The sequence below is a fragment of the Rhineura floridana genome, chromosome 1, assembly GCF_030035675.1.
Source record: "Rhineura floridana isolate rRhiFlo1 chromosome 1, rRhiFlo1.hap2, whole genome shotgun sequence".
In the NCBI taxonomy this organism is placed as follows: domain Eukaryota; kingdom Metazoa; phylum Chordata; class Lepidosauria; order Squamata; family Rhineuridae; genus Rhineura; species Rhineura floridana.
Window position 1 is genome coordinate 322,994,426 of NC_084480.1, and position 24,585 is coordinate 323,019,010.

At 53.4% G+C, this 24,585-nt stretch overlaps 1 protein-coding gene across 1 annotated transcript in view; it reads left to right on the forward strand.

Moving 5' to 3' along the window:
- Window positions 1–24,585, forward strand: part of LOC133375535 (epiplakin-like) — a 54,695-nt gene that overhangs the window by 26,488 nt on the left and 3,622 nt on the right. The window contains exon 2 of the mRNA XM_061607235.1: window positions 1–24,585. This exon is cut by the window's right edge and continues 3,622 nt beyond it. Coding sequence (XP_061463219.1) covers window positions 85–24,585 — 24,501 coding nt within the window. The 5' untranslated portion in view covers window positions 1–84.

Consider the following 24,585-nt stretch of genomic DNA (forward strand, 5'->3'; position numbering starts at 1 on the left):
AGCCACACTTGCAGTCCCTGAAGGGAGCCAAAGATTCGCCTGCGTGTGCCAGGAGGGGAAGCCCAGAGCAGCCAAGCAACCAAAATGGAGGCAAGGAAGTCAGCGGCACAGGGGCAAGCAGGCTCAGCAGCCATGCCAGGGGGCTGTGTCTCCTTCAGTAGCACCACATCAGCAGCAGCAAAGGCAGACACATGCATCAGAAGCATCGCAGGGGTCTACGTGGAGGCCTCCTCCGGCAAGGCCATGAGCTTTCATGAAGCCGTCCAGGAGCACCTGGTCCAGCCTGGCCTTGCATTGGCTCTCTTGGAGGCACAGGCAGCAACAGGCGGCATTGTTGACCTTGTGGGAAGGCGGCTGGTCTCTGTGGCGGAGGCCCTGGCGATGGGGCTGGTTGGGCTGGAGGCGAGGGAGAAGCTTCTGTGTGCAGAGCGAGCGGTGGCGGGCTTCACAGACCCTTATACAGAGGAGAAGATCTCACTCTACCAAGCCATTCAAAAAGAGCTGATTGGAAGGGAACAGGGCTTGTATCTGCTGGATGCCCAGATAGCCACCGGAGGCATCATTCAGCCAGTCACTGGCCACTGTGTCCCTCTGCAAGAAGCCTATGAACATGGCTACCTGGATGAGGAGCTGAGTCACTTCCTCTCTGATCCTGAGAATGAGGAGGCCAAGGGCTTCTTGGACCCAAACAACAACCAGAAGGTCACCTACATGGAGCTGATGAGAAGGTGCATTGCAGACCCAGCCACAGGCCTGGTCTTGCTGCCCCTGAAAATCTCCTTCCCTGGACTGAGAGGGGCTGTGTGCAGCAATGAGCTTCTGGACTCTGGAATCATTGACTCAGCCACATTCAAAGCCCTCCATAATGGGGAGATCACACCACAGGAAGTGGCAGAGAGGGACTCGGTGCAGCAGTACCTGTCAGTGACAAACAGTATTGCCGGTGTGGCCCTCCTGCAAACTAATGAGTGTAAGAGCCTTTACCAGGCTTTAACAGAACACCTCCTAATGCCAGGCACAGCTGTGATCCTCCTGCAAGCTCAGGCTGCTACAGGAGGCTTGATAGACCCTGTAAAGAACGAGAGGTTCACCGTTGATGAGGCTGTTCGGGCAGGAGTTGTTGGGCCAGACCTCCATGAGAAACTGTCTTCAGCTGAGAGAGCCGTCACAGGGTACAAAGACCCCTACACCGGAGAGACTCTCTCTCTTTTTCAAGCCATGGAGAAGGGTCTTGTGCCCAGAGACCCTGGCATTTTCCTGCTGGAGGCCCAGGTTGCCACTGGTGGCATCATCGACCCACACGTTCATCACCGGCTCCCTGGAGAGGTAGCCTGTCAGCGGTGCCATTTAGACAAAGACACGCAGAGCCTCTTCTGCAATCCCACGGCTGAGATCCGTGGGTTCTTTGAGCCCAACTCAAAGGAAAACCTCTCCTATGCAGAATTGCTATTGAGATGCGTCACTGACCCAGAGACAGGGCTCTGCCTGTTGCCCCTTTCGGGAGGCCGTGGCAGGCAGCATTCCTTCATTGACCACGGCACGCAGTCTGCTCTGAAAAACACAGTTGTGTCTGTGGCCAGTGGAAAATTCAAGGGGAAGTCCGTGTCACTCTGGAAGCTTCTCTTCTCAGACTACGTTACGAGAGAGCAGAGGAGAGCCCTCGCCCAGCAGTTCTGTTCTGGGGGCCTTTCCACTCAGGAACTGGCTGACAAAGTCTGTCACACCGTGGAGCAAGCTGTGGCCAATTCTAGAGTCACCTTTGAGGGTTTGAGGGACAAGGTGACCCCTGCCCAGCTCTTGAGCTCTGACATCATCAACAAAGATTTGTTTGAGAAGTTAACTCAAGGGGAGACCTTGGTCAAAGATGTTGTTAGCATGGGCACAGTGAAGAAGTATTTGCAAGGGACTGGCAGCATCAGCGGGCTGCTCCTGCCTGACTCCCAGGAGAAAATCAGCATCTACCAGGCAAAGAGGAAAGGCTTTCTGCGGCCAGGGACATCCCTCATCCTCCTGGAGGCTCAGGCTGCCACAGGATACGTCATTGACCCTGCAGCCAACAAGAAATACTCAGTGGACGAGGCCCTGCGTGCCAACGTAATTGGCCCAGATGTTTACGACAAGCTTCTGGCTGCTGAGAGAGCCGTCACTGGCTACAGGGATCCTTATACAGGGAACAAGATCTCCCTCTTCCAGGCCATGATGAAGGATCTTATCGTCAAGGACCATGCAATCCGCCTGCTGGAGGCCCAGATTGCCACTGGAGGCATCATCGATCCTGTCAACAGCCACCGCCTGCCTGTGGAAGCTGCCTACAAACGGGGCTACTTTGACAAGAAGATGAACCTGATCCTCTCGGACCCCAGCGATGACACCAAGGGTTTCTTTGACCCAAACACCCAAGAGAACCTGACCTACCTGCAGCTGAAGGAGAAGTGTATCACAGAGCCTTCTACAAGCCTCTGCCTTCTGCCACTGAACAGCAGGAAGCGGCAGTTCATTGACAACACCACCAAGCAATCATTTAGGAACTCCTGGATCTTTGTAAAATATGGGCGCTTCCAAGGGCAAAAGGTCTCCATGTGGGACCTGCTGAACTCTGAGTATTTCAGTGAGGGTAAGAGGCGAGAAATATTCAACCACTACTCCCTACAGAAGGTCACCCTAGAGAAAATCCAGCTCATGTTAGAGGAGGAGATGAAGAAATGGGCCCGCATCAAATTCCCAGCCATACGGGGTAACGTTACTGCCTATCACCTGATGGAAATGGGCATAATTGACAGGGCCCTCTTTGAAAGGCTGCTGGAGGGAGCTGTTAGCCCAGAGGAGGTTTTGCACATGGACTCAGTCAGAAAATACCTCTATGGCACTGGCAGCATTGGGGGGATTGTACTGCAGCCCTCCAATGAAAGAGTGAGTCTCTATGAAGCAATGAAGAGGAATATTGTGTTGCCGGGGGTGGCACTGCCATTGCTTGAAGCACAGGCCGCCACTGGCTTCATCATTGATCCAGTGAACAATCAGAAGCTCTGTCTGGATGATGCTGTGAGGGAAGGCCTTGTTGGTCCTGAGCTCTATGAAAAGCTCCAACGTGCAGAAGAAGCTGTCACTGGCTACAAGGATCCTTTCACGGGCAAGAAGATCTCCCTCTTCCAAGCCATGAAGAAGGGCCTTGTGGCTGACAAACAGGCCATACAGCTTATGGATGCCCAGTTGTCCACGGGGGGCGTCATTGATCCCCACAGTGGCCACTATGTCCCAGTAGAATTTGCCCAGAAAAAGGGTTACTTGGATGAGGACCTTAGCAAAACGCTTTCCAACCCAAGCAGTGATGCCAAAACTTTCAGCACTCTTGACAGAAAAGAGAATGTGACCTATGGCCAGCTGATAGATCGGTGCCAGAAGGATGCGGCCTCTGGCGTTCACCTATTGCCTCTGCCGCAAACAGCTTCTCCTGTCTATACAGATGAACAGATCAAGCAGCTCTTCAGGGAGACCCTTGTGGAGGGCAAAGGGGTTTCCCTCTGGGAGCTCCTTAACTCTGGCTACTTCACTGAAGAGCAGAGAGGAGAATTCCTTGAGAAGTATCGGTCTCAGGCAATATTGCTTCACCAACTGGTCACCCTTGTCTGGGAACTCATTAATGAAATGGACATGAAGGCTCGAAGCCAGGTCACTTTCCAAGGCCTGAGAGGTGCCATCCCTGCAGTCTGGCTTCTGGATACTGGCATAATTTCAGAGAAGACATTTGCAGAGCTGGCTCAGGGCAGAAGGACAGCTGGAGAAGTGGCTGAGATGGAGAGTGTGAAGAAATACTTGCAGGGCACTGGTGGCATTGCTGGAGTCTTCATTCAGGCCTCCAATGAGAAAATGGGCATTTACCAAGCAATGCAGAAGAGCTTCCTTCTGCCAGGCACAGGGGCAAGGCTTCTGGAAGCACAGGCAGCTACAGGATCCATCACAGACCCAGTGACTAACCAGAGGTTTGGAGCAGAAGAAGCCATCAAAGCTGGCATTGTAGGTGAAGAACTTACGGAGCAGTTGCTGCAGGCTGAGAGAGCTCTGACAGGCTATGTTGACCCCTACTCAGGAAAGCCAATCTCAGTGTGCCAGGCAATCAGGAAGGAGCTCATCTCTGCCACTGCTGGCATCCCCTTGCTTGAAGCACAACTAGCCACTGGAGGGGTCATTGACCCCATCCACCACCACCACCTTCCTCTTCATGCTGCCTACAAGCATGGGTTCTATGATGAAGAAATGCACAAGATCCTTTCTCAGCATAGCGATGACTCCTGTGCCTACTTTGACCCTAACACACAAGAAAATCTAACCTACGAGTGTCTGAAGGAAAGGTGCATCCCAGATGCCGAGACTGGACTCTTGCTGCTCCCTCTCTCAGAAGATGCCACTTTCTACGGGGACAGACAAACCATGGAGGTGCTGAAATCTGTCACTGTCCGTGTCAAAACTGGGAGGTTTAAAGGTCAGGAGGTTTCTCTCTGGGACTTACTCAACTCTGAGTACATCACCAATTGCAAGCGGAGAGAGCTGGTGACAATGTACAAAGAGGAGAATTCTGAGGTACTTCAAGAAATTATAATGGCTGTCTCCAAGAGCATTGAAGAGACTGAGCAGCAAGGCAAGAGATTCACCTTCAAGGGCCTGCGCAAACAGGTGTCTGCCAGTGACCTTTTCCAGTCAGAGCTCATAGACAAGGGAACGCTGGATGAACTGAGAGAGGGGAAAAAAACTGTACGGGAAGTCACCGAGATGGAATCAGTCAGGCAATATCTTGAAGGCGGTAACTTTATTGCTGGAGTCCTTATACAGCCAAGCCAGGAAAGGATGAGTGTCTACCAGGCAATGAGGCAGGGTCTCCTCCGGCCAGGGGCAGCTCTGGTGCTGCTGGAAGCTCAGGCTGCCACAGGGTTCCTGATTGACCCAGTGAAAAACAAGAAGATGTCAGTAACTGAAGCAATGACAGGAGGGCTGATCGGGAGAGACATTTATGAGAAGTTGCTCAGTGCCGAAAAAGCTGTGACAGGATACACCCACCCCTACACAAAAGAGCAGATCTCTCTCTTTGAGGCCATGAACCAAGGGCTCATTGTGAAAAGCCATGGCATCCGCCTGCTCGAGGCCCAAATAGCCACTGGGGGCATCATTGACCCGGTTCACAGCCACCGCATCCCCGTAGAGGTAGCTTACAAACGGGGTTACTTTGATGAAAACCTGAACCAAATCCTTCTGGACCCCACAGATGATACCAAAGGCTTTTTTGACCCCAACACACATGAGAATCTCACTTACCTCCAGCTTCTAGAACGATGCATCCAAGACCCAGAGACGGGACTGTATATGCTGCAAATAGTCAAAAGGGGTGGAAGGTACTTCTACATTGATGAGGCAACAAAACAGTTCCTGCAAGCGCAACCAATGCAGATGCACGTTGGCAGGTACAAAGGCCAAGCGGTCTCCATGTGGGACCTCCTGTGCTCCCCATACATCCGAGAACAGAGAAGGAAAGACCTGGTGAGCCAGTTCAAGAGTGAGAGTTTGACACTGCAGCAACTCAGCAAAGCCATCAGCACTGTTATTGAGGAAACGGAGCAGAACACCCAGGTGCTCAAGCTGAAGGGACTGAGGGGGGAGGTATCAGCTGCAGACCTGTTCAACTCAGAGATAATTGACAAGAAGACACTAGATGGGCTTCATCAAGGGTCATGTGCACTTCATCAGCTTGCCCAGAAGGATTCTGTGAAGCGATACCTGGAGGGAACAGGCTGCATCGCTGGAGTCTTAGCCAAAGGGCAGAAGATGACCATCTATGAAGCCATGAAGAAAGGGCTTCTCTCTCCAGAACATGGCCTGATATTGCTGGAAGCACAGGCTGCTACTGGATTCATCACTGACCCACTGAAGAAGAAAACATTCTCTGTTGACCAGGCCATCTCTGCGAGGCTCGTAGGTGAAGACGTTCACGAGAAACTTCTCTTTGCAGAGAAAGCCGTTACTGGATACACTGATCCTTCCACAGGGAACAAAATATCTCTCTTCCAAGCCATGAAAAAAAACACAGTAGATAAAGCACTTGCACTCAGACTGCTGGAGGCCCAGGTTGCCACTGGTGGCATCATTGATCCTGTATATGGTCACCGCATCCCCGTGGAGGTGGCTTACAAACGGGGCTATTTGGATGATGACACTTTCCTCCTGCTTTCTGATCCAGAATATGCTACCAAAGGATTTGTGGATCCCAACACTCAGGAAAGGATCACATATGCTCAACTCCTGTACAGGTGCATCAAAGACAAAGAGGCAGGGATGTACCTCCTACAGTTGCTAGACAAGAGGGAATATTTCTATGTAGATGAGATAACAAAAAATATCTTTTCATCCACCAAAGTAAATGTAATGATTGGGAAATTCAAAGGTCAGACTGTCTCTCTGTGGGACCTTCTTTCTTCAGACTACATTGATGAAGAAAAGAGGAATGAGCTGATTAAAAAATACAAACAGGAATCCTCTGCTGTTTTGCAACACATCACTAATGAAATTCTGAACATAATAAAAGAAAAAGAAGAAAACAGAAGAGATATATGGTTCAAAGGGCTACGGAAACAAGTCACAGCTTCAGAACTACTGAAAGCAGATATAATCGGTAAAGACACAATGAAGAATCTGGAGGAAGGAAAAGAGACAGCACAAGACGTTGCAAAGATGGATACCGTGAAGCGATACCTGGAAGGCACAAGCTGCATTGCTGGGGTGCTCGGGCCCTCCAAGTCAGACCCTTCCAAGATGGAGAAGATGACCATCTACCAGGCGTTGTGGAAGGGCATTTTGAGGCCAGGAACTGCCCTGGTGCTGTTAGAAGCACAGGCTGCCACTGGGTTCATCATTGACCCACTGAAGAATGAGAAACTCTCTGTCAATGAAGCTGTCTCTGCCAGTCTGGTGGGAGGAGACATACACAACAAGCTCCTTTCTGCAGAGAAAGCTGTCACTGGATACACTGACCCAAACACAGGGAAAAAAATCTCTCTTTTTCAGGCCATGAAGAAAGGCCTGATAATCAAAGAGCAAGGCATCCGCTTGCTAGAAGCCCAGATTGCTACTGGAGGCATAATTGATCCAGTCAACAGTCATCATGTCCCCGTTGAGGTAGCTTACAAGCGGGGCTACTTTGATGAGGAAATGAATCGGATTCTTTCAGATCCCACAGATGACACTAAGGGCTTCTTTGATCCCAACACCCACGAGAACCTCACGTACATGCAGCTGCTCAAGAGATGTGTTCATGACCCAGAAACTGGACTAATGATGCTTCAAGTACAAGACCAGGGCTTAAATATATTCCGTTTAGACGACAACACAAGGAAGACTTTGAAGTCTACGACAACAAGAGTGAATGTGGGGCATTTCCGAGGACAGATGGTTTCCCTCTGGGACCTCCTCTTCTCTAGATACATTGCTGAAAATAAAAGGCAAGAGATAATAAGACAGTACCAAGCTGGAAAAATAACAGTTCAAGAAATGATCACCATACTAGCAACAACCATCAAAGAGATAGAGAACCAGAGCATCAACCAAAAAGGAAAACTGACAGATCTCAGCAAAGACAATGAAACAGTGAATAGGGGAGATAATATTGGGCAGGGGGAAGAAGACTGCAAACAAAGAATGAAAACAGCAAAAGTAACTGAAGAGCAAGGAAAGGCTGAAAGTGACCCAATATCAGTTTGGAACAAACAAACAGACAAACACACCCCCAGCACACCACAAGGAACATCACTGAAACAGGACCCTCCCCACCCAAGCCTGAAAGAGTCCTGGCAGAAGACCTTGAAGTCCACAACCATCAGAGGACAGGAACTCTCACTCTGGGATCTCCTCTTCTCTCACTGTGTTCCAGAAGCCCAAAGAGAGGAGCTCTTAAAGAAGTACCAGTCGGGAATCCTGAACACTCAAGAAATGATAGCCATGCTGTCTGCCCTTCTCACAGAGACAGAGAGACGTCGTGGGAAAGATACGGAAGGCACCAGCAGTCTGACCAGGGAAGGGATTCAGTCCCATGGAGATGGTGCCACACCATCCCCACGAGACGAGGAGCTGGAAAAAGCCTTACGCTTGGTGACCGTTGATGTGCCTGTGGGCGAGTTCCAAGGCTCCAGGCTTTCAGCGTGGGAGCTTCTCTTCTCCAAATACGTGACCGCAGACAAACGGCAAGAGCTCCTAGAGAAGTACCGAGCGGGATCTGTGACTACAGAGGAGCTCGTCCGAGTCATCACCAACCTCATTGAGGAGATGGAAGAGAAGAGCAACAAGCTGAAATTCTCCGGGCTCAGGAGGCAGGTGACAGCCTCGGAGCTCTTCAAGTCCCAAATCATTGACCAGGACACGCTCTCTGAGCTCACGCATGGCACCAAGACTGTGGAAGAGATCACGGAAAGAGATTCGGTGAAGCGATACCTGGAAGGCACAAGCTGCATTGCCGGAGTCCTCGTGCCCTCCAAGTCAGACCCTTCCAAGACAGAGAAGATGACCATCTACCAGGCCATGTGGAAGGGCATTTTGAGGCCGGGCACTGCCCTGGTCCTGCTGGAGGCACAGGCTGCCACTGGGTTCATCACTGACCCTCTGAAGAATGAGAAACTGTCTGTCGACGAAGCTGTCTCTGCTGAACTGGTGGGCGCCGAATTGAAGGACAAACTTCTCTCTGCAGAGAGAGCCGTGACCGGATACAACGACCCCTACACGGGGAACAAAATCTCTCTATTCCAGGGCATGAAGAAAGGCCTCATCGTCAAAGACCACGGCATCCGCCTGCTGGAGGCTCAGATTGCCACCGGGGGCATCATTGACCCCGTGCAGAGTCATCGCCTCCCCGTGCAGGTAGCCTACCAGCGGGGCTACTTTGACGAGGAAATGAACCAGATCCTCTCAGACCCGACCGATGACACCAAGGGCTTCTTTGACCCCAACACCCACGAGAACCTCACGTACATGCAACTTCTGCACAGGTGCCTCCCTGATCCCGAAACTGGCCTGCTGATGCTTCACGTGATGGACAAGGGCTCCATTTCCATCTACTTGAACGAGAGCACGAGGAAGGCTTTGCAGTCTGCCAAGACCAGGGTCGGCATAGGCCTTTTTGAGGGCCAAGAAGTCTCCGTGTGGGACCTCCTCTTCTCCAGATACATCCCTCCGCATAAGAGACAGGAGATCCTGAGGCAGTACAAAGCTGGCACCATAACCATTGAGGAGATCACCCAGACCCTCACTGCCATCATCACCGAGACAGAGGAAAGGAACTCCAAGCAAACTGGACACAAACACACCCCCAGCACACCACAAGGAACATCACTGAAACAGGACCCTCCCCACCCAAGCCTGAAAGAGTCCTGGCAGAAGACCTTGAAGTCCACAACCATCAGGGGACAGGAACTCTCACTCTGGGATCTCCTCTTCTCTCACTGTGTTCCAGAAGCCCAAAGAGAGGAGCTCTTAAAGAAGTACCAGTCGGGAATCCTGAACATTCAGGAACTGATAGCCATGCTGTCCCCCTTTCTCACAGAGACAGAGAGACGTCGTGGCAAAGATACGGAAGGTACCAACAGTCTGACCAGGGAAGGGACTCAGTCCAAAGGAGATGGTGCCACACCATCCCCACGAGACGAGGAGCTGGAAAAAGCCTTACGCTTGGTGACCGTTGATGTGCCTGTGGGCGAGTTCCAAGGCTCCAGGCTTTCAGTGTGGGAGCTTCTCTTCTCCAAATACGTGACCGCAGACAAACGGCAAGAGCAACTAGAGAAGTACCGAGCGGGATCTGTGACTACAGAGGAGCTCGTCCGAGTCATCACCAACCTCATTGAGGAGATGGAAGAGAAGAGCAACAAGCTGAAATTCTCCGGGCTCAGGAGGCAGGTGACAGCCTCGGAGCTCTTCAAGTCCCAAATCATTGACCAGGACACGCTCTCTGAGCTCACGCATGGCACCAAGACTGTGGAAGAGATCACGGAAAGAGATTCGGTGAAGCGATACCTGGAAGGCACAAGCTGCATTGCCGGAGTCCTCGTGCCCTCCAAGTCAGACCCTTCCAAGACAGAGAAGATGACCATCTATCAGGCCATGTGGAAGGGCATTTTGAGGCCGGGCACTGCCCTGGTCCTGCTGGAGGCACAGGCTGCCACTGGGTTCATCACTGACCCTATGAAGAATGAGAAACTGTCTGTCGACGAAGCTGTCTCTGCTGAACTGGTGGGCGCCGAATTGAAGGACAAACTTCTCTCTGCAGAGAGAGCCGTGACCGGATACAACGACCCCTACACGGGGAACAAGATCTCTCTCTTCCAGGGCATGAAGAAAGGCCTCATCGTCAAAGACCACGGCATCCGCCTGCTGGAGGCTCAGATTGCCACCGGGGGCATCATTGACCCCGTGCAGAGTCATCGCCTCCCCGTGCAGGTAGCCTACCAGCGGGGCTACTTTGACGAGGAAATGAACCAGATCCTCTCAGACCCGACCGATGACACCAAGGGCTTCTTTGACCCCAACACCCACGAGAACCTCACGTACATGCAACTTCTGCACAGGTGCCTCCCTGATCCCGAAACTGGCCTGCTGATGCTTCACGTGATGGACAAGGGCTCCATTTCCATCTACTTGAACGAGAGCACGAGGAAGGCTTTGCAGTCTGCCAAGACCAGGGTTGGCATAGGCCTTTTTGAGGGCCAAGAAGTCTCCGTGTGGGACCTCCTCTTCTCCAGATACATCCCTCCGCATAAGAGACAGGAGATCCTGAGGCAGTACAAAGCTGGCACCATAACCATTGAGGAGATCACCCAGACCCTCACTGCCATCATCACCGAGACAGAGGAAAGGAACTCCAAGCAAACTGGACACAAACACACCCCCAGCACACCACAAGGAACATCACTGAAACAGGACCCTCCCCACCCAAGCCTGAAAGAGTCCTGGCAGAAGACCTTGAAGTCCACAACCATCAGAGGACAGGAACTCTCACTCTGGGATCTCCTCTTCTCTCACTGTGTTCCAGAAGCCCAAAGAGAGGAGCTCTTAAAGAAGTACCAGTCGGGAATCCTGAACACTCAAGAAATGATAGCCATGCTGTCTGCCCTTCTCACAGAGACAGAGAGGTGTCGTGGGAAAGATACGGAAGGCACCAGCAGTCTGACCAGGGAAGGGATTCAGTCCCATGGAGATGGTGCCACACCATCCCCACGAGACGAGGAGCTGGAAAAAGCCTTACGCTTGGTGACCGTTGATGTGCCTGTGGGCGAGTTCCAAGGCTCCAGGCTTTCAGCGTGGGAGCTTCTCTTCTCCAAATACGTGACCGCAGACAAACGGCAAGAGCTCCTAGAGAAGTACCGAGCGGGATCTGTGACTACAGAGGAGCTCGTCCGAGTCATCACCAACCTCATTGAGGAGATGGAAGAGAAGAGCAACAAGCTGAAATTCTCCGGGCTCAGGAGGCAGGTGACAGCCTCGGAGCTCTTCAAGTCCCAAATCATTGACCAGGACACGCTCTCTGAGCTAACGCATGGCACCAAGACTGTGGAAGAGATCACGGAAAGAGATTCGGTGAAGCGATACCTGGAAGGCACAAGCTGCATTGCCGGAGTCCTCGTACCCTCCAAGTCAGACCCTTCCAAGACAGAGAAGATGACTATCTACCAGGCCATGTGGAAGGGCATTTTGAGGCCGGGCACTGCCCTGGTCCTGCTGGAGGCACAGGCTGCCACTGGGTTCATCACTGACCCTCTGAAGAATGAGAAACTGTCTGTTGACGAAGCTGTCTCTGCCGAACTGGTGGGCGCCGAATTGAAGGACAAACTTCTCTCTGCAGAGAGAGCCGTGACCGGATACAACGACCCCTACACGGGGAACAAAATCTCTCTCTTCCAGGGCATGAAGAAAGGCCTCATCGTCAAAGACCACGGCATCCGCCTGCTGGAGGCTCAGATTGCCACCGGGGGCATCATTGACCCCGTGCAGAGTCATCGCCTCCCCGTGCAGGTAGCCTACCAGCGGGGCTACTTTGACGAGGAAATGAACCAGATCCTCTCAGACCCGACCGATGACACCAAGGGCTTCTTTGACCCCAACACTCAAGAGAACCTCACGTACATGCAACTTCTGCACAGGTGCCTCCCTGATCCCGAAACTGGCCTGCTGATGCTTCACGTGATGGACAAGGGCTCCATTTCCATCTACTTGAACGAGAGCACGAGGAAGGCTTTGCAGTCTGCCAAGACCAGGGTCGGCATAGGCCTTTTCGAGGGCCAAGAAGTCTCCGTGTGGGACCTCCTCTTCTCCAGATACATCCCTCCACATAAGAGACAGGAGATCCTGAGGCAGTACAAAGCTGGCACCATAACCATTGAGGAGATCACCCAGACCCTCACTGCCATCATCACCGAGACAGAGGAAAGGAACTCCAAGCAAACTGGACACAAACACACCCCCAGCACACCACAAGGAACATCACTGAAACAGGACCCTCCCCACCCAAGCCTGAAAGAGTCCTGGCAGAAGACCTTGAAGTCCACAACCATCAGAGGACAGGAACTCTCACTCTGGGATCTCCTCTTCTCTCACTGTGTTCCAGAAGCCCAAAGAGAGGAGCTCTTAAAGAAGTACCAGTCGGGAATCCTGAACATTCAGGAACTGATAGCCATGCTGTCCCCCTTTCTCACAGAGACAGAGAGACGTCGTGGCAAAGATACGGAAGGTACCAACAGTCTGACCAGGGAAGGGACTCAGTCCAAAGGAGATGGTGCCACACCATCCCCACGAGACGAGGAGCTGGAAAAAGCCTTACGCTTGGTGACCGTTGATGTGCCTGTGGGCGAGTTCCAAGGCTCCAGGCTTTCAGTGTGGGAGCTTCTCTTCTCCAAATACGTGACCGCAGACAAACGGCAAGAGCTCCTAGAGAAGTACCGAGCGGGATCTGTGACTACAGAGGAGCTCGTCCGAGTCATCACCAACCTCATTGAGGAGATGGAAGAGAAGAGCAACAAGCTGAAATTCTCCGGGCTCAGGAGGCAGGTGACAGCCTCGGAGCTCTTCAAGTCCCAAATCATTGACCAGGACACGCTCTCTGAGCTCACGCATGGCACCAAGACTGTGGAAGAGATCACGGAAAGAGATTCGGTGAAGCGATACCTGGAAGGCACAAGCTGCATTGCCGGAGTCCTCGTGCCCTCCAAGTCAGACCCTTCCAAGACAGAGAAGATGACCATCTATCAGGCCATGTGGAAGGGCATTTTGAGGCCGGGCACTGCCCTGGTCCTGCTGGAGGCACAGGCTGCCACTGGGTTCATCAATGACCCTATGAAGAATGAGAAACTGTCTGTCGACGAAGCTGTCTCTGCCGAACTGGTGGGCGCCGAATTGAAGGACAAACTTCTCTCTGCAGAGAGAGCCGTGACCGGATACAACGACCCCTACACGGGGAACAAAATCTCTCTCTTCCAGGGCATGAAGAAAGGCCTCATCGTCAAAGACCACGGCATCCGCCTGCTGGAGGCTCAGATTGCCACCGGGGGCATCATTGACCCCGTGCAGAGTCATCGCCTCCCCGTGCAGGTAGCCTACCAGCGGGGCTACTTTGACGAGGAAATGAACCAGATCCTCTCAGACCCGACCGATGACACCAAGGGCTTCTTTGACCCCAACACCCACGAGAACCTCACGTACATGCAACTTCTGCACAGGTGCCTCCCTGATCCCGAAACTGGCCTGCTGATGCTTCACGTGATGGACAAGGGCTCCATTTCCATCTACTTGAACGAGAGCACGAGGAAGGCTTTGCAGTCTGCCAAGACCAGGGTCGGCATAGGCCTTTTTGAGGGCCAAGAAGTCTCCGTGTGGGACCTCCTCTTCTCCAGATACATCCCTCCGCATAAGAGACAGGAGATCCTGAGGCAGTACAAAGCTGGCACCATAATCATTGAGGAGATCACCCAGACCCTCACTGCCATCATCACCGAGACAGAGGAAAGGAACTCCAAGCAAACTGGACACAAACACACCCCCAGCACACCACAAGGAACATCACTGAAACAGGACCCTCCCCACCCAAGCCTGAAAGAGTCCTGGCAGAAGACATTGAAGTCCACAACCATCAGAGGACAGGAACTCTCACTCTGGGATCTCCTCTTCTCTCACTGTGTTCCAGAAGCCCAAAGAGAGGAGCTCTTAAAGAAGTACCAGTCGGGAATCCTGAACACTCAAGAAATGATAGCCATGCTGTCTGCCCTTCTCACAGAGACAGAGAGGTGTCGTGGGAAAGATACGGAAGGCACCAGCAGTCTGACCAGGGAAGGGATTCAGTCCCATGGAGATGGTGCCACACCATCCCCACGAGACGAGGAGCTGGAAAAAGCCTTACGCTTGGTGACCGTTGATGTGCCTGTGGGCGAGTTCCAAGGCTCCAGGCTTTCAGCGTGGGAGCTTCTCTTCTCCAAATACGTGACCGCAGACAAACGGCAAGAGCTCCTAGAGAAGTACCGAGCGGGATCTGTGACTACAGAGGAGCTCGTCCGAGTCATCACCAACCTCATTGAGGAGATGGAAGAGAAGAGCAACAAGCTGAAATTCTCCGGGCTCAGGAGGCAGGTGACAGCCTCGGAGCTCTTCAAGTCCCAAATCATTGACCAGGACACGCTCTCTGAGCTAACGCATGGCACCAAGACTGTGGAAGAGATCACGGAAAGAGATTCGGTGAAGCGATACCTGGAAGGCACAAGCTGCATTGCCGGAGTCCTCGTGCCCTCCAAGTCAGACCCTTCCAAGACAGAGAAGATGACCATCTACCAGGCCATGTGGAAGGGCATTTTGAGGCCGGGCACTGCCCTGGTCCTGCTGGAGGCACAGGCTGCCACTGGGTTCATCACTGACCCTCTGAAGAATGAGAAACTGTCTGTTGACGAAGCTGTCTCTGCCGAACTGGTGGGCGCCGAATTGAAGGACAAACTTCTCTCTGCAGAGAGAGCCGTGACCGGATACAACGACCCCTACACGGGGAACAAAATCTCTCTCTTCCAGGGCATGAAGAAAGGCCTCATCGTCAAAGACCACGGCATCCGCCTGCTGGAGGCTCAGATTGCCACCGGGGGCATCATTGACCCCGTGCAGAGTCATCGCCTCCCCGTGCAGGTAGCCTACCAGCGGGGCTACTTTGACGAGGAAATGAACCAGATCCTCTCAGACCCGACCGATGACACCAAGGGCTTCTTTGACCCCAACACCCACGAGAACCTCACGTACATGCAACTTCTGCACAGGTGCCTCCCTGATCCCGAAACTGGCCTGCTGATGCTTCACGTGATGGACAAGGGCTCCATTTCCATCTACTTGAACGAGAGCACGAGGAAGGCTTTGCAGTCTGCCAAGACCAGGGTTGGCATAGGCCTTTTTGAGGGCCAAGAAGTCTCCGTGTGGGACCTCCTCTTCTCCAGATACATCCCTCCGCATAAGAGACAGGAGATCCTGAGGCAGTACAAAGCTGGCACCATAACCATTGAGGAGATCACCCAGACCCTCACTGCCATCATCACCGAGACAGAGGAAAGGAACTCCAAGCAAACTGGACACAAACACACCCCCAGCACACCACAAGGAACATCACTGAAACAGGACCCTCCCCACCCAAGCCTGAAAGAGTCCTGGCAGAAGACCTTGAAGTCCACAACCATCAGAGGACAGGAACTCTCACTCTGGGATCTCCTCTTCTCTCACTGTGTTCCAGAAGCCCAAAGAGAGGAGCTCTTAAAGAAGTACCAGTCGGGAATCCTGAACACTCAAGAAATGATAGCCATGCTGTCTGCCCTTCTCACAGAGACAGAGAGGTGTCGTGGGAAAGATACGGAAGGCACCAGCAGTCTGACCAGGGAAGGGATTCAGTCCCATGGAGATGGTGCCACACCATCCCCACGAGACGAGGAGCTGGAAAAAGCCTTACGCTTGGTGACCGTTGATGTGCCTGTGGGCGAGTTCCAAGGCTCCAGGCTTTCAGCGTGGGAGCTTCTCTTCTCCAAATACGTGACCGCAGACAAACGGCAAGAGCTCCTAGAGAAGTACCGAGCGGGATCTGTGACTACAGAGGAGCTCGTCCGAGTCATCACCAACCTCATTGAGGAGATGGAAGAGAAGAGCAACAAGCTGAAATTCTCCGGGCTCAGGAGGCAGGTGACAGCCTCGGAGCTCTTCAAGTCCCAAATCATTGACCAGGACACGCTCTCTGAGCTCACGCATGGCACCAAGACTGTGGAAGAGATCACGGAAAGAGATTCGGTGAAGCGATACCTGGAAGGCACAAGCTGCATTGCCGGAGTCCTCGTGCCCTCCAAGTCAGACCCTTCCAAGACAGAGAAGATGACCATCTACCAGGCCATGTGGAAGGGCATTTTGAGGCCGGGCACTGCCCTGGTCCTGCTGGAGGCACAGGCTGCCACTGGGTTCATCACTGACCCTCTGAAGAATGAGAAACTGTCTGTTGACGAAGCTGTCTCTGCCGAACTGGTGGGCGCCGAATTGAAGGACAAACTTCTCTCTGCAGAGAGAGCCGTGATCGGATACAACGACCCCTACACGGGGAACAAAATCTCTCTCTTCCAGGGCATGAAGAAAGGCCTCATCGTCAAAGACCACGGCATCCGCCTGCTGGAGGCTCAGATTGCCACCGGGGGCATCATTGACCCCGTGCAGAGTCATCGCCTCCCCGTGCAGGTAGCCTACCAGCGGGGCTACTTTGACGAGGAAATGAACCAGATCCTCTCAGACCCGACCGATGACACCAAGGGCTTCTTTGACCCCAACACCCACGAGAACCTCACGTACATGCAACTTCTGCACAGGTGCCTCCCTGATCCCGAAACTGGCCTGCTGATGCTTCACGTGATGGACAAGGGCTCCATTTCCATCTACTTGAACGAGAGCACGAGGAAGGCTTTGCAGTCTGCCAAGACCAGGGTTGGCATAGGCCTTTTCGAGGGCCAAGAAGTCTCCGTGTGGGACCTCCTCTTCTCCAGATACATCCCTCCGCATAAGAGACAGGAGATCCTGAGGCAGTACAAAGCTGGCACCATAACCATTGAGGAGATCACCCAGACCCTCACTGCCATCATCACCGAGACAGAGGAAAGGAACTCCAAGCAAACTGGACACAAACACACCCCCAGCACACCACAAGGAACATCACTGAAACAGGACCCTCCCCACCCAAGCCTGAAAGAGTCCTGGCAGAAGACCTTGAAGTCCACAACCATCAGAGGACAGGAACTCTCACTCTGGGATCTCCTCTTCTCTCACTGTGTTCCAGAAGCCCAAAGAGAGGAGCTCTTAAAGAAGTACCAGTCGGGAATCCTGAACACTCAAGAAATGATAGCCATGCTGTCTGCCCTTCTCACAGAGACAGAGAGGTGTCGTGGGAAAGATACGGAAGGCACCAGCAGTCTGACCAGGGAAGGGATTCAGTCCCATGGAGATGGTGCCACACCATCCCCACGAGACGAGGAGCTGGAAAAAGCCTTACGCTTGGTGACCGTTGATGTGCCTGTGGGCGAGTTCCAAGGCTCCAGGCTTTCAGCGTGGGAGCTTCTCTTCTCCAAATACGTGACCGCAGACAAACGGCAAGAGCTCCTAGAGAAGTACCGAGCGGGATGTGTGACTACAGAGGAGCTCGTCCGAGTCATCACCAACCTCATTGAGGAGATGGAAGAGAAGAGCAACAAGCTGAAATTCTCCGGGCTCAGGAGGCAGGTGACAGCCTCGGAGCTCTTCAAGTCCCAAATCATTGACCAGGACACGCTCTCTGAGCTCACGCATGGCACCAAGACTGTGGAAGAGATCACGGAAAGAGATTCGGTGAAGCGATACCTGGAAGGCACAAGCTGCATTGCCGGAGTCCTCGTGCCCTCCAAGTCAGACCCTTCCAAGACAGAGAAGATGACCATCTACCAGGCCATGTGGAAGGGCATTTTGAGGCCGGGCACTGCCCTGGTCCTGCTGGAGGCACAGGCTGCCACTGGGTTCATCACTGACCCTCTGAAGAATGAGAAACTGTCTGTTGACGAAGCTGTCTCTGCCGAACTGGTGGGCGCCGAATTGAAGGACAAACTTCTCTCTGCAGAGAGAGCCGTGACCGGATACAACGACCCCTACACGGGGAACAAAATCTCTCTCTTCCAGGGCATGAAGAAAGGCCTCATCGTCAAAGACCACGGCATCCGCCTGCTGGAGGCTCAGATTGCCACCGGGGGCATCATTGACCCCGTGCAGAGTCATCGCCTCCCCGTGCAGGTAGCCTACCAGCGGGGCTACTTTGACGAGGAAATGAACCAGATCCTCTCAGACCCGACCGATGACACCAAGGGCTTCTTTGACCCCAACACCCACGAGAACCTCACGTACATGCAACTTCTGCACAGGTGCCTCCCTGATCCCGAAACTGGCCTGCTGATGCTTCACGTGATGGACAAGGGCTCCATTTCCATCTACTTGAACGAGAGCACGAGGAAGGCTTTGCAGTCTGCCAAGACCAGGGTTGGCATAGGCCTTTTCGAGGGCCAAGAAGTCTCCGTGTGGGACCTCCTCTTCTCCAGATACATCCCTCCGCATAAGAGACAGGAGATCCTGAGGCAGTACAAAGCTGGCACCATAACCATTGAGGAGATCACCCAGACCCTCACTGCCATCATCACTGAGACAGAGGAAAGGAACTCCAAGCAAACTGGACACAAACACACCCCCAGCACACCACAAGGAACATCACTGAAACAGGACCCTCCCCACCCAAGCCTGAAAGAGTCCTGGCAGAAGACCTTGAAGTCCACAACCATCAGAGGACAGGAACTCTCACTCTGGGATCTCCTCTTCTCTCACTGTGTTCCAGAAGCCCAAAGAGAGGAGCTCTTAAAGAAGTACCAGTCGGGAATCCTGAACATTCAGGAACTGATAGCCATGCTGTCCCCCTTTCTCACAGAGACAGAGAGACGTCGTGGCAAAGATACGGAAGGTACCAACAGTCTGACCAGGGAAGGGACTCAGTCCAAAGGAGATGGTGCCACACCATCCCCACGAGACGAGGAGCTGGAAAAAGCCTTACGCTTGGTGACCGTTGATGTGCCTGTGGGCGAGTTCCAAGGCTCCAGGCTTTCAGTGTGGGAGCTTCTCTTCTCCAAATACGTGACCACAGACAAACGGCAAGAGCTCCTAGAGAAGTACCGAGCGGGATCTGTGACTACAGAGGAGCTCGTCCGAGTCATCACCAACCTCATTGAGGAGATGGAAGAGAAGAGCAACAAGCTGAAATTCTCCGGGCTCAGGAGGCAGGTGACAGCCTCGGAGCTCTTCAAGTCCCAAATCATTGACCAGGACACGCTCTCTGAGCTCACGCATGGCACCAAGACTGTGGAAGAGATCACGGAAAGAGATTCGGTGAAGCGATACCTGGAAGGCACAAGCTGCATTGCCGGAGTCCTCGTGCCCTCCAAGTCAGACCCTTCCAAGACAGAGAAGATGACCATCTACCAGGCCATGTGGAAGGGCATTTTGAGGCCGGGCACTGCCCTGGTCCTGCTGGAGGCACAGGCTGCCACTGGGTTCATCACTGACCCTCTGAAGAATGAGAAACTGTCTGTCGACGAAGCTGTCTCTGCCGAACTGGTGGGCGCCGAATTGAAGGACAAACTTCTCTCTGCAGAGAGAGCCGTGACCGGATACAACGACCCCTACACGGGGAACAAAATCTCTCTCTTCCAGGGCATGAAGAAAGGCCTCATCGTCAAAGACCACGGCATCCGCCTGCTGGAGGCTCAGATTGCCACCGGGGGCATCATTGACCCCGTGCAGAGTCATCGCCTCCCCGTGCAGGTAGCCTACCAGCGGGGCTACTTTGACGAGGAAATGAACCAGATCCTCTCAGACCCGACCGATGACACCAAGGGCTTCTTTGACCCCAACACCCACGAGAACCTCACGTACGTGCAGCTTCTGCACAGGTGCCTCCCTGATCCCGAAACTGGCCTGCTGATGCTTCACGTGATGGACAAGGGCTCCATTTCCATCTACTTGAACGAGAGCACGAGGAAGGCTTTGCAGTCTGCCAAGACCAGGGTTGGCATAGGCCTTTTCGAGGGCCAAGAAGTCTCCGTGTGGGACCTCCTCTTCTCCAGATACATCCCTCCGCATAAGAGACAGGAGATCCTGAGGCAGTACAAAGCTGGCACCATAACCATTGAGGAGATCACCCAGACCCTCACTGCCATCATCACCGAGACAGAGGAAAGGAACTCCAAGCAAACTGGACACAAACACACCCCCAGCACACCACAAGGAACATCACTGAAACAGGACCCTCCCCACCCAAGCCTGAAAGAGTCCTGGCAGAAGACCTTGAAGTCCACAACCATCAGAGGACAGGAACTCTCACTCTGGGATCTCCTCTTCTCTCACTGTGTTCCAGAAGCCCAAAGAGAGGAGCTCTTAAAGAAGTACCAGTCGGGAATCCTGAACATTCAGGAACTGATAGCCATGCTGTCCCCCTTTCTCACAGAGACAGAGAGACGTCGTGGCAAAGATACGGAAGGTACCAACAGTCTGACCAGGGAAGGGACTCAGTCCAAAGGAGATGGTGCCACACCATCCCCACGAGACGAGGAGCTGGAAAAAGCCTTACGCTTGGTGACCGTTGATGTGCCTGTGGGCGAGTTCCAAGGCTCCAGGCTTTCAGTGTGGGAGCTTCTCTTCTCCAAATACGTGACCGCAGACAAACGGCAAGAGCTCCTAGAGAAGTACCGAGCGGGATCTGTGACTACAGAGGAGCTCGTCCGAGTCATCACCAACCTCATTGAGGAGATGGAAGAGAAGAGCAACAAGCTGAAATTCTCCGGGCTCAGGAGGCAGGTGACAGCCTCGGAGCTCTTCAAGTCCCAAATCATTGACCAGGACACGCTCTCTGAGCTCACGCATGGCACCAAGACTGTGGAAGAGATCACGGAAAGAGATTCGGTGAAGCGATACCTGGAAGGCACAAGCTGCATTGCCGGAGTCCTCGTGCCCTCCAAGTCAGACCCTTCCAAGACAGAGAAGATGACCATCTACCAGGCCATGTGGAAGGGCATTTTGAGGCCGGGCACTGCCCTGGTCCTGCTGGAGGCACAGGCTGCCACTGGGTTCATCACTGACCCTCTGAAGAATGAGAAACTGTCTGTCGACGAAGCTGTCTCTGCCGAACTGGTGGGCGCCGAATTGAAGGACAAACTTCTCTCTGCAGAGAGAGCCGTGACCGGATACAACGACCCCTACACAGGGGACAAAATCTCTCTCTTCCAGGGCATGAAGAAAGGCCTCATCGTCAAAGACCACGGCATCCGCCTGCTGGAGGCTCAGATTGCCACCGGGGGCATCATTGACCCCGTGCAGAGTCATCGCCTCCCCGTGCAGGTAGCCTACCAGCGGGGCTACTTTGACGAGGAAATGAACCAGATCCTCTCAGACCCGACCGATGACACCAAGGGCTTCTTTGACCCCAACACCCACGAGAACCTCACGTACGTGCAGCTTCTGCACAGGTGCCTCCCTGATCCCGAAACTGGCCTGCTGATGCTTCACGTGATGGACAAGGGCTCCATTTCCATCTACTTGAACGAGAGCACGAGGAAGGCTTTGCAGTCTGCCAAGACCAGGGTTGGCATAGGCCTTTTTGAGGGCCAAGAAGTCTCCGTGTGGGACCTCCTCTTCTCCAGATACATCCCTCCGCATAAGAGACAGGAGATCCTGAGGCAGTACAAAGCTGGCACCATAACCATTGAGGAGATCACCCAGACCCTCACTGCCATCATCACCGAGACAGAGGAAAGGAACTCCAAGCAAACTGGACACAAACACACCCCCAGCACACCACAAGGAACATCACTGAAACAGGACCCTCCCCACCCAAGCCTGAAAGAGTCCTGGCAGAAGACCTTGAAGTCCACAACCATCAGAGGACAGGAACTCTCACTCTGGGATCTCCTCTTCTCTCACTGTGTTCCAGAAGCCCAAAGAGAGGAGCTCTTAAAGAAGTACCAGTCGGGAATCCTGAACATTCAGGAACTGATAGCCATGCTGTCCCCCTTTCTCACAGAGACAGAGAGACGTCGTGGCAAAGATACGGAAGGTACCAACAGTCTGACCAGGGAAGGGACTCAGTCCAAAAGAGATGGTGCCACACCATCCCCACGAGACGAGGAGCTGGAAAAAGCCTTACGCTTGGTGACCGTTGATGTGCCTGTGGGCGAGTTCCAAGGCTCCAGGCTTTCAGTGTGGGAGCTTCTCTTCTCCAAATACGTGACCGCAGACAAACGGCAAGAGCTCCTAGAGAAGTACCGAGCGGGATCTGTGACTACAGAGGAGCTCGTCCGAGTCATCACCAACCTCATTGAGGAGATGGAAGAGAAGAGCAACAAGCTGAAATTCTCCGGGCTCAGGAGGCAGGTGACAGCCTCGGAGCTCTTCAAGTCCCAAATCATTGACCAGGACACGCTCTCTGAGCTCACGCATGGCACCAAGACTGTGGAAGAGATCACGGAAAGAGATTCGGTGAAGCGATACCTGGAAGGCACAAGCTGCATTGCCGGAGTCCTCGTGCCCTCCAAGTCAGACCCTTCCAAGACAGAGAAGATGACCATCTACCAGGCCATGTGGAAGGGCATTTTGAGGCCGGGCACTGCCCTGGTCCTGCTGGAGGCACAGGCTGCCACTGGGTTCATCACTGACCCTCTGAAGAATGAGAAACTGTCTGTCGACGAAGCTGTCTCTGCCGAACTGGTGGGCGCCGAATTGAAGGACAAACTTCTCTCTGCAGAGAGAGCCGTGACCGGATACAACGACCCCTACACAGGGGACAAAATCTCTCTCTTCCAGGGCATGAAGAAAGGCCTCATCGTCAAAGACCACGGCATCCGCCTGCTGGAGGCTCAGATTGCCACCGGGGGCATCATTGACCCCGTGCAGAGTCATCGCCTCCCCGTGCAGGTAGCCTACCAGCGGGGCTACTTTGACGAGGAAATGAACCAGATCCTCTCAGACCCGACCGATGACACCAAGGGCTTCTTTGACCCCAACACCCACGAGAACCTCACGTACGTGCAGCTTCTGCACAGGTGCCTCCCTGATCCCGAAACTGGCCTGCTGATGCTTCACGTGATGGACAAGGGCTCCATTTCCATCTACTTGAACGAGAGCACGAGGAAGGCTTTGCAGTCTGCCAAGACCAGGGTTGGCATAGGCCTTTTTGAGGGCCAAGAAGTCTCCGTGTGGGACCTCCTCTTCTCCAGATACATCCCTCCGCATAAGAGACAGGAGATCCTGAGGCAGTACAAAGCTGGCACCATAACCATTGAGGAGATCACCCAGACCCTCACTGCCATCATCACCGAGACAGAGGAAAGGAACTCCAAGCAAACTGGACACAAACACACCCCCAGCACACCACAAGGAACATCACTGAAACAGGACCCTCCCCACCCAAGCCTGAAAGAGTCCTGGCAGAAGACCTTGAAGTCCACAACCATCAGAGGACAGGAACTCTCACTCTGGGATCTCCTCTTCTCTCACTGTGTTCCAGAAGCCCAAAGAGAGGAGCTCTTAAAGAAGTACCAGTCGGGAATCCTGAACATTCAGGAACTGATAGCCATGCTGTCCCCCTTTCTCACAGAGACAGAGAGACGTCGTGGCAAAGATACGGAAGGTACCAACAGTCTGACCAGGGAAGGGACTCAGTCCAAAAGAGATGGTGCCACACCATCCCCACGAGACGAGGAGCTGGAAAAAGCCTTACGCTTGGTGACCGTTGATGTGCCTGTGGGCGAGTTCCAAGGCTCCAGGCTTTCAGTGTGGGAGCTTCTCTTCTCCAAATACGTGACCGCAGACAAACGGCAAGAGCTCCTAGAGAAGTACCGAGCGGGATCTGTGACTACAGAGGAGCTCGTCCGAGTCATCACCAACCTCATTGAGGAGATGGAAGAGAAGAGCAACAAGCTGAAATTCTCCGGGCTCAGGAGGCAGGTGACAGCCTCGGAGCTCTTCAAGTCCCAAATCATTGACCAGGACACGCTCTCTGAGCTCACACATGGCACCAAGACTGTGGAAGAGATCACGGAAAGAGATTCGGTGAAGCGATACCTGGAAGGCACAAGCTGCATTGCCGGAGTCCTCGTGCCCTCCAAGTCAGACCCTTCCAAGACAGAGAAGATGACCATCTACCAGGCCATGTGGAAGGGCATTTTGAGGCCGGGCACTGCCCTGGTCCTGCTGGAGGCACAGGCTGCCACTGGGTTCATCACTGACCCTCTGAAGAATGAAAAACTGTCTGTCGACGAAGCTGTCTCTGCTGAACTGGTGGGCGCCGAATTGAAGGACAAACTTCTCTCTGCAGAGAGAGCCGTGACTGGATACAACGACCCCTACACGGGGAACAAAATCTCTCTCTTCCAGGGCATGAAGAAAGGTCTCATCGTCAAAGACCACGGCATCCGCCTGCTGGAGGCTCAGATTGCCACCGGGGGCATCATTGACCCC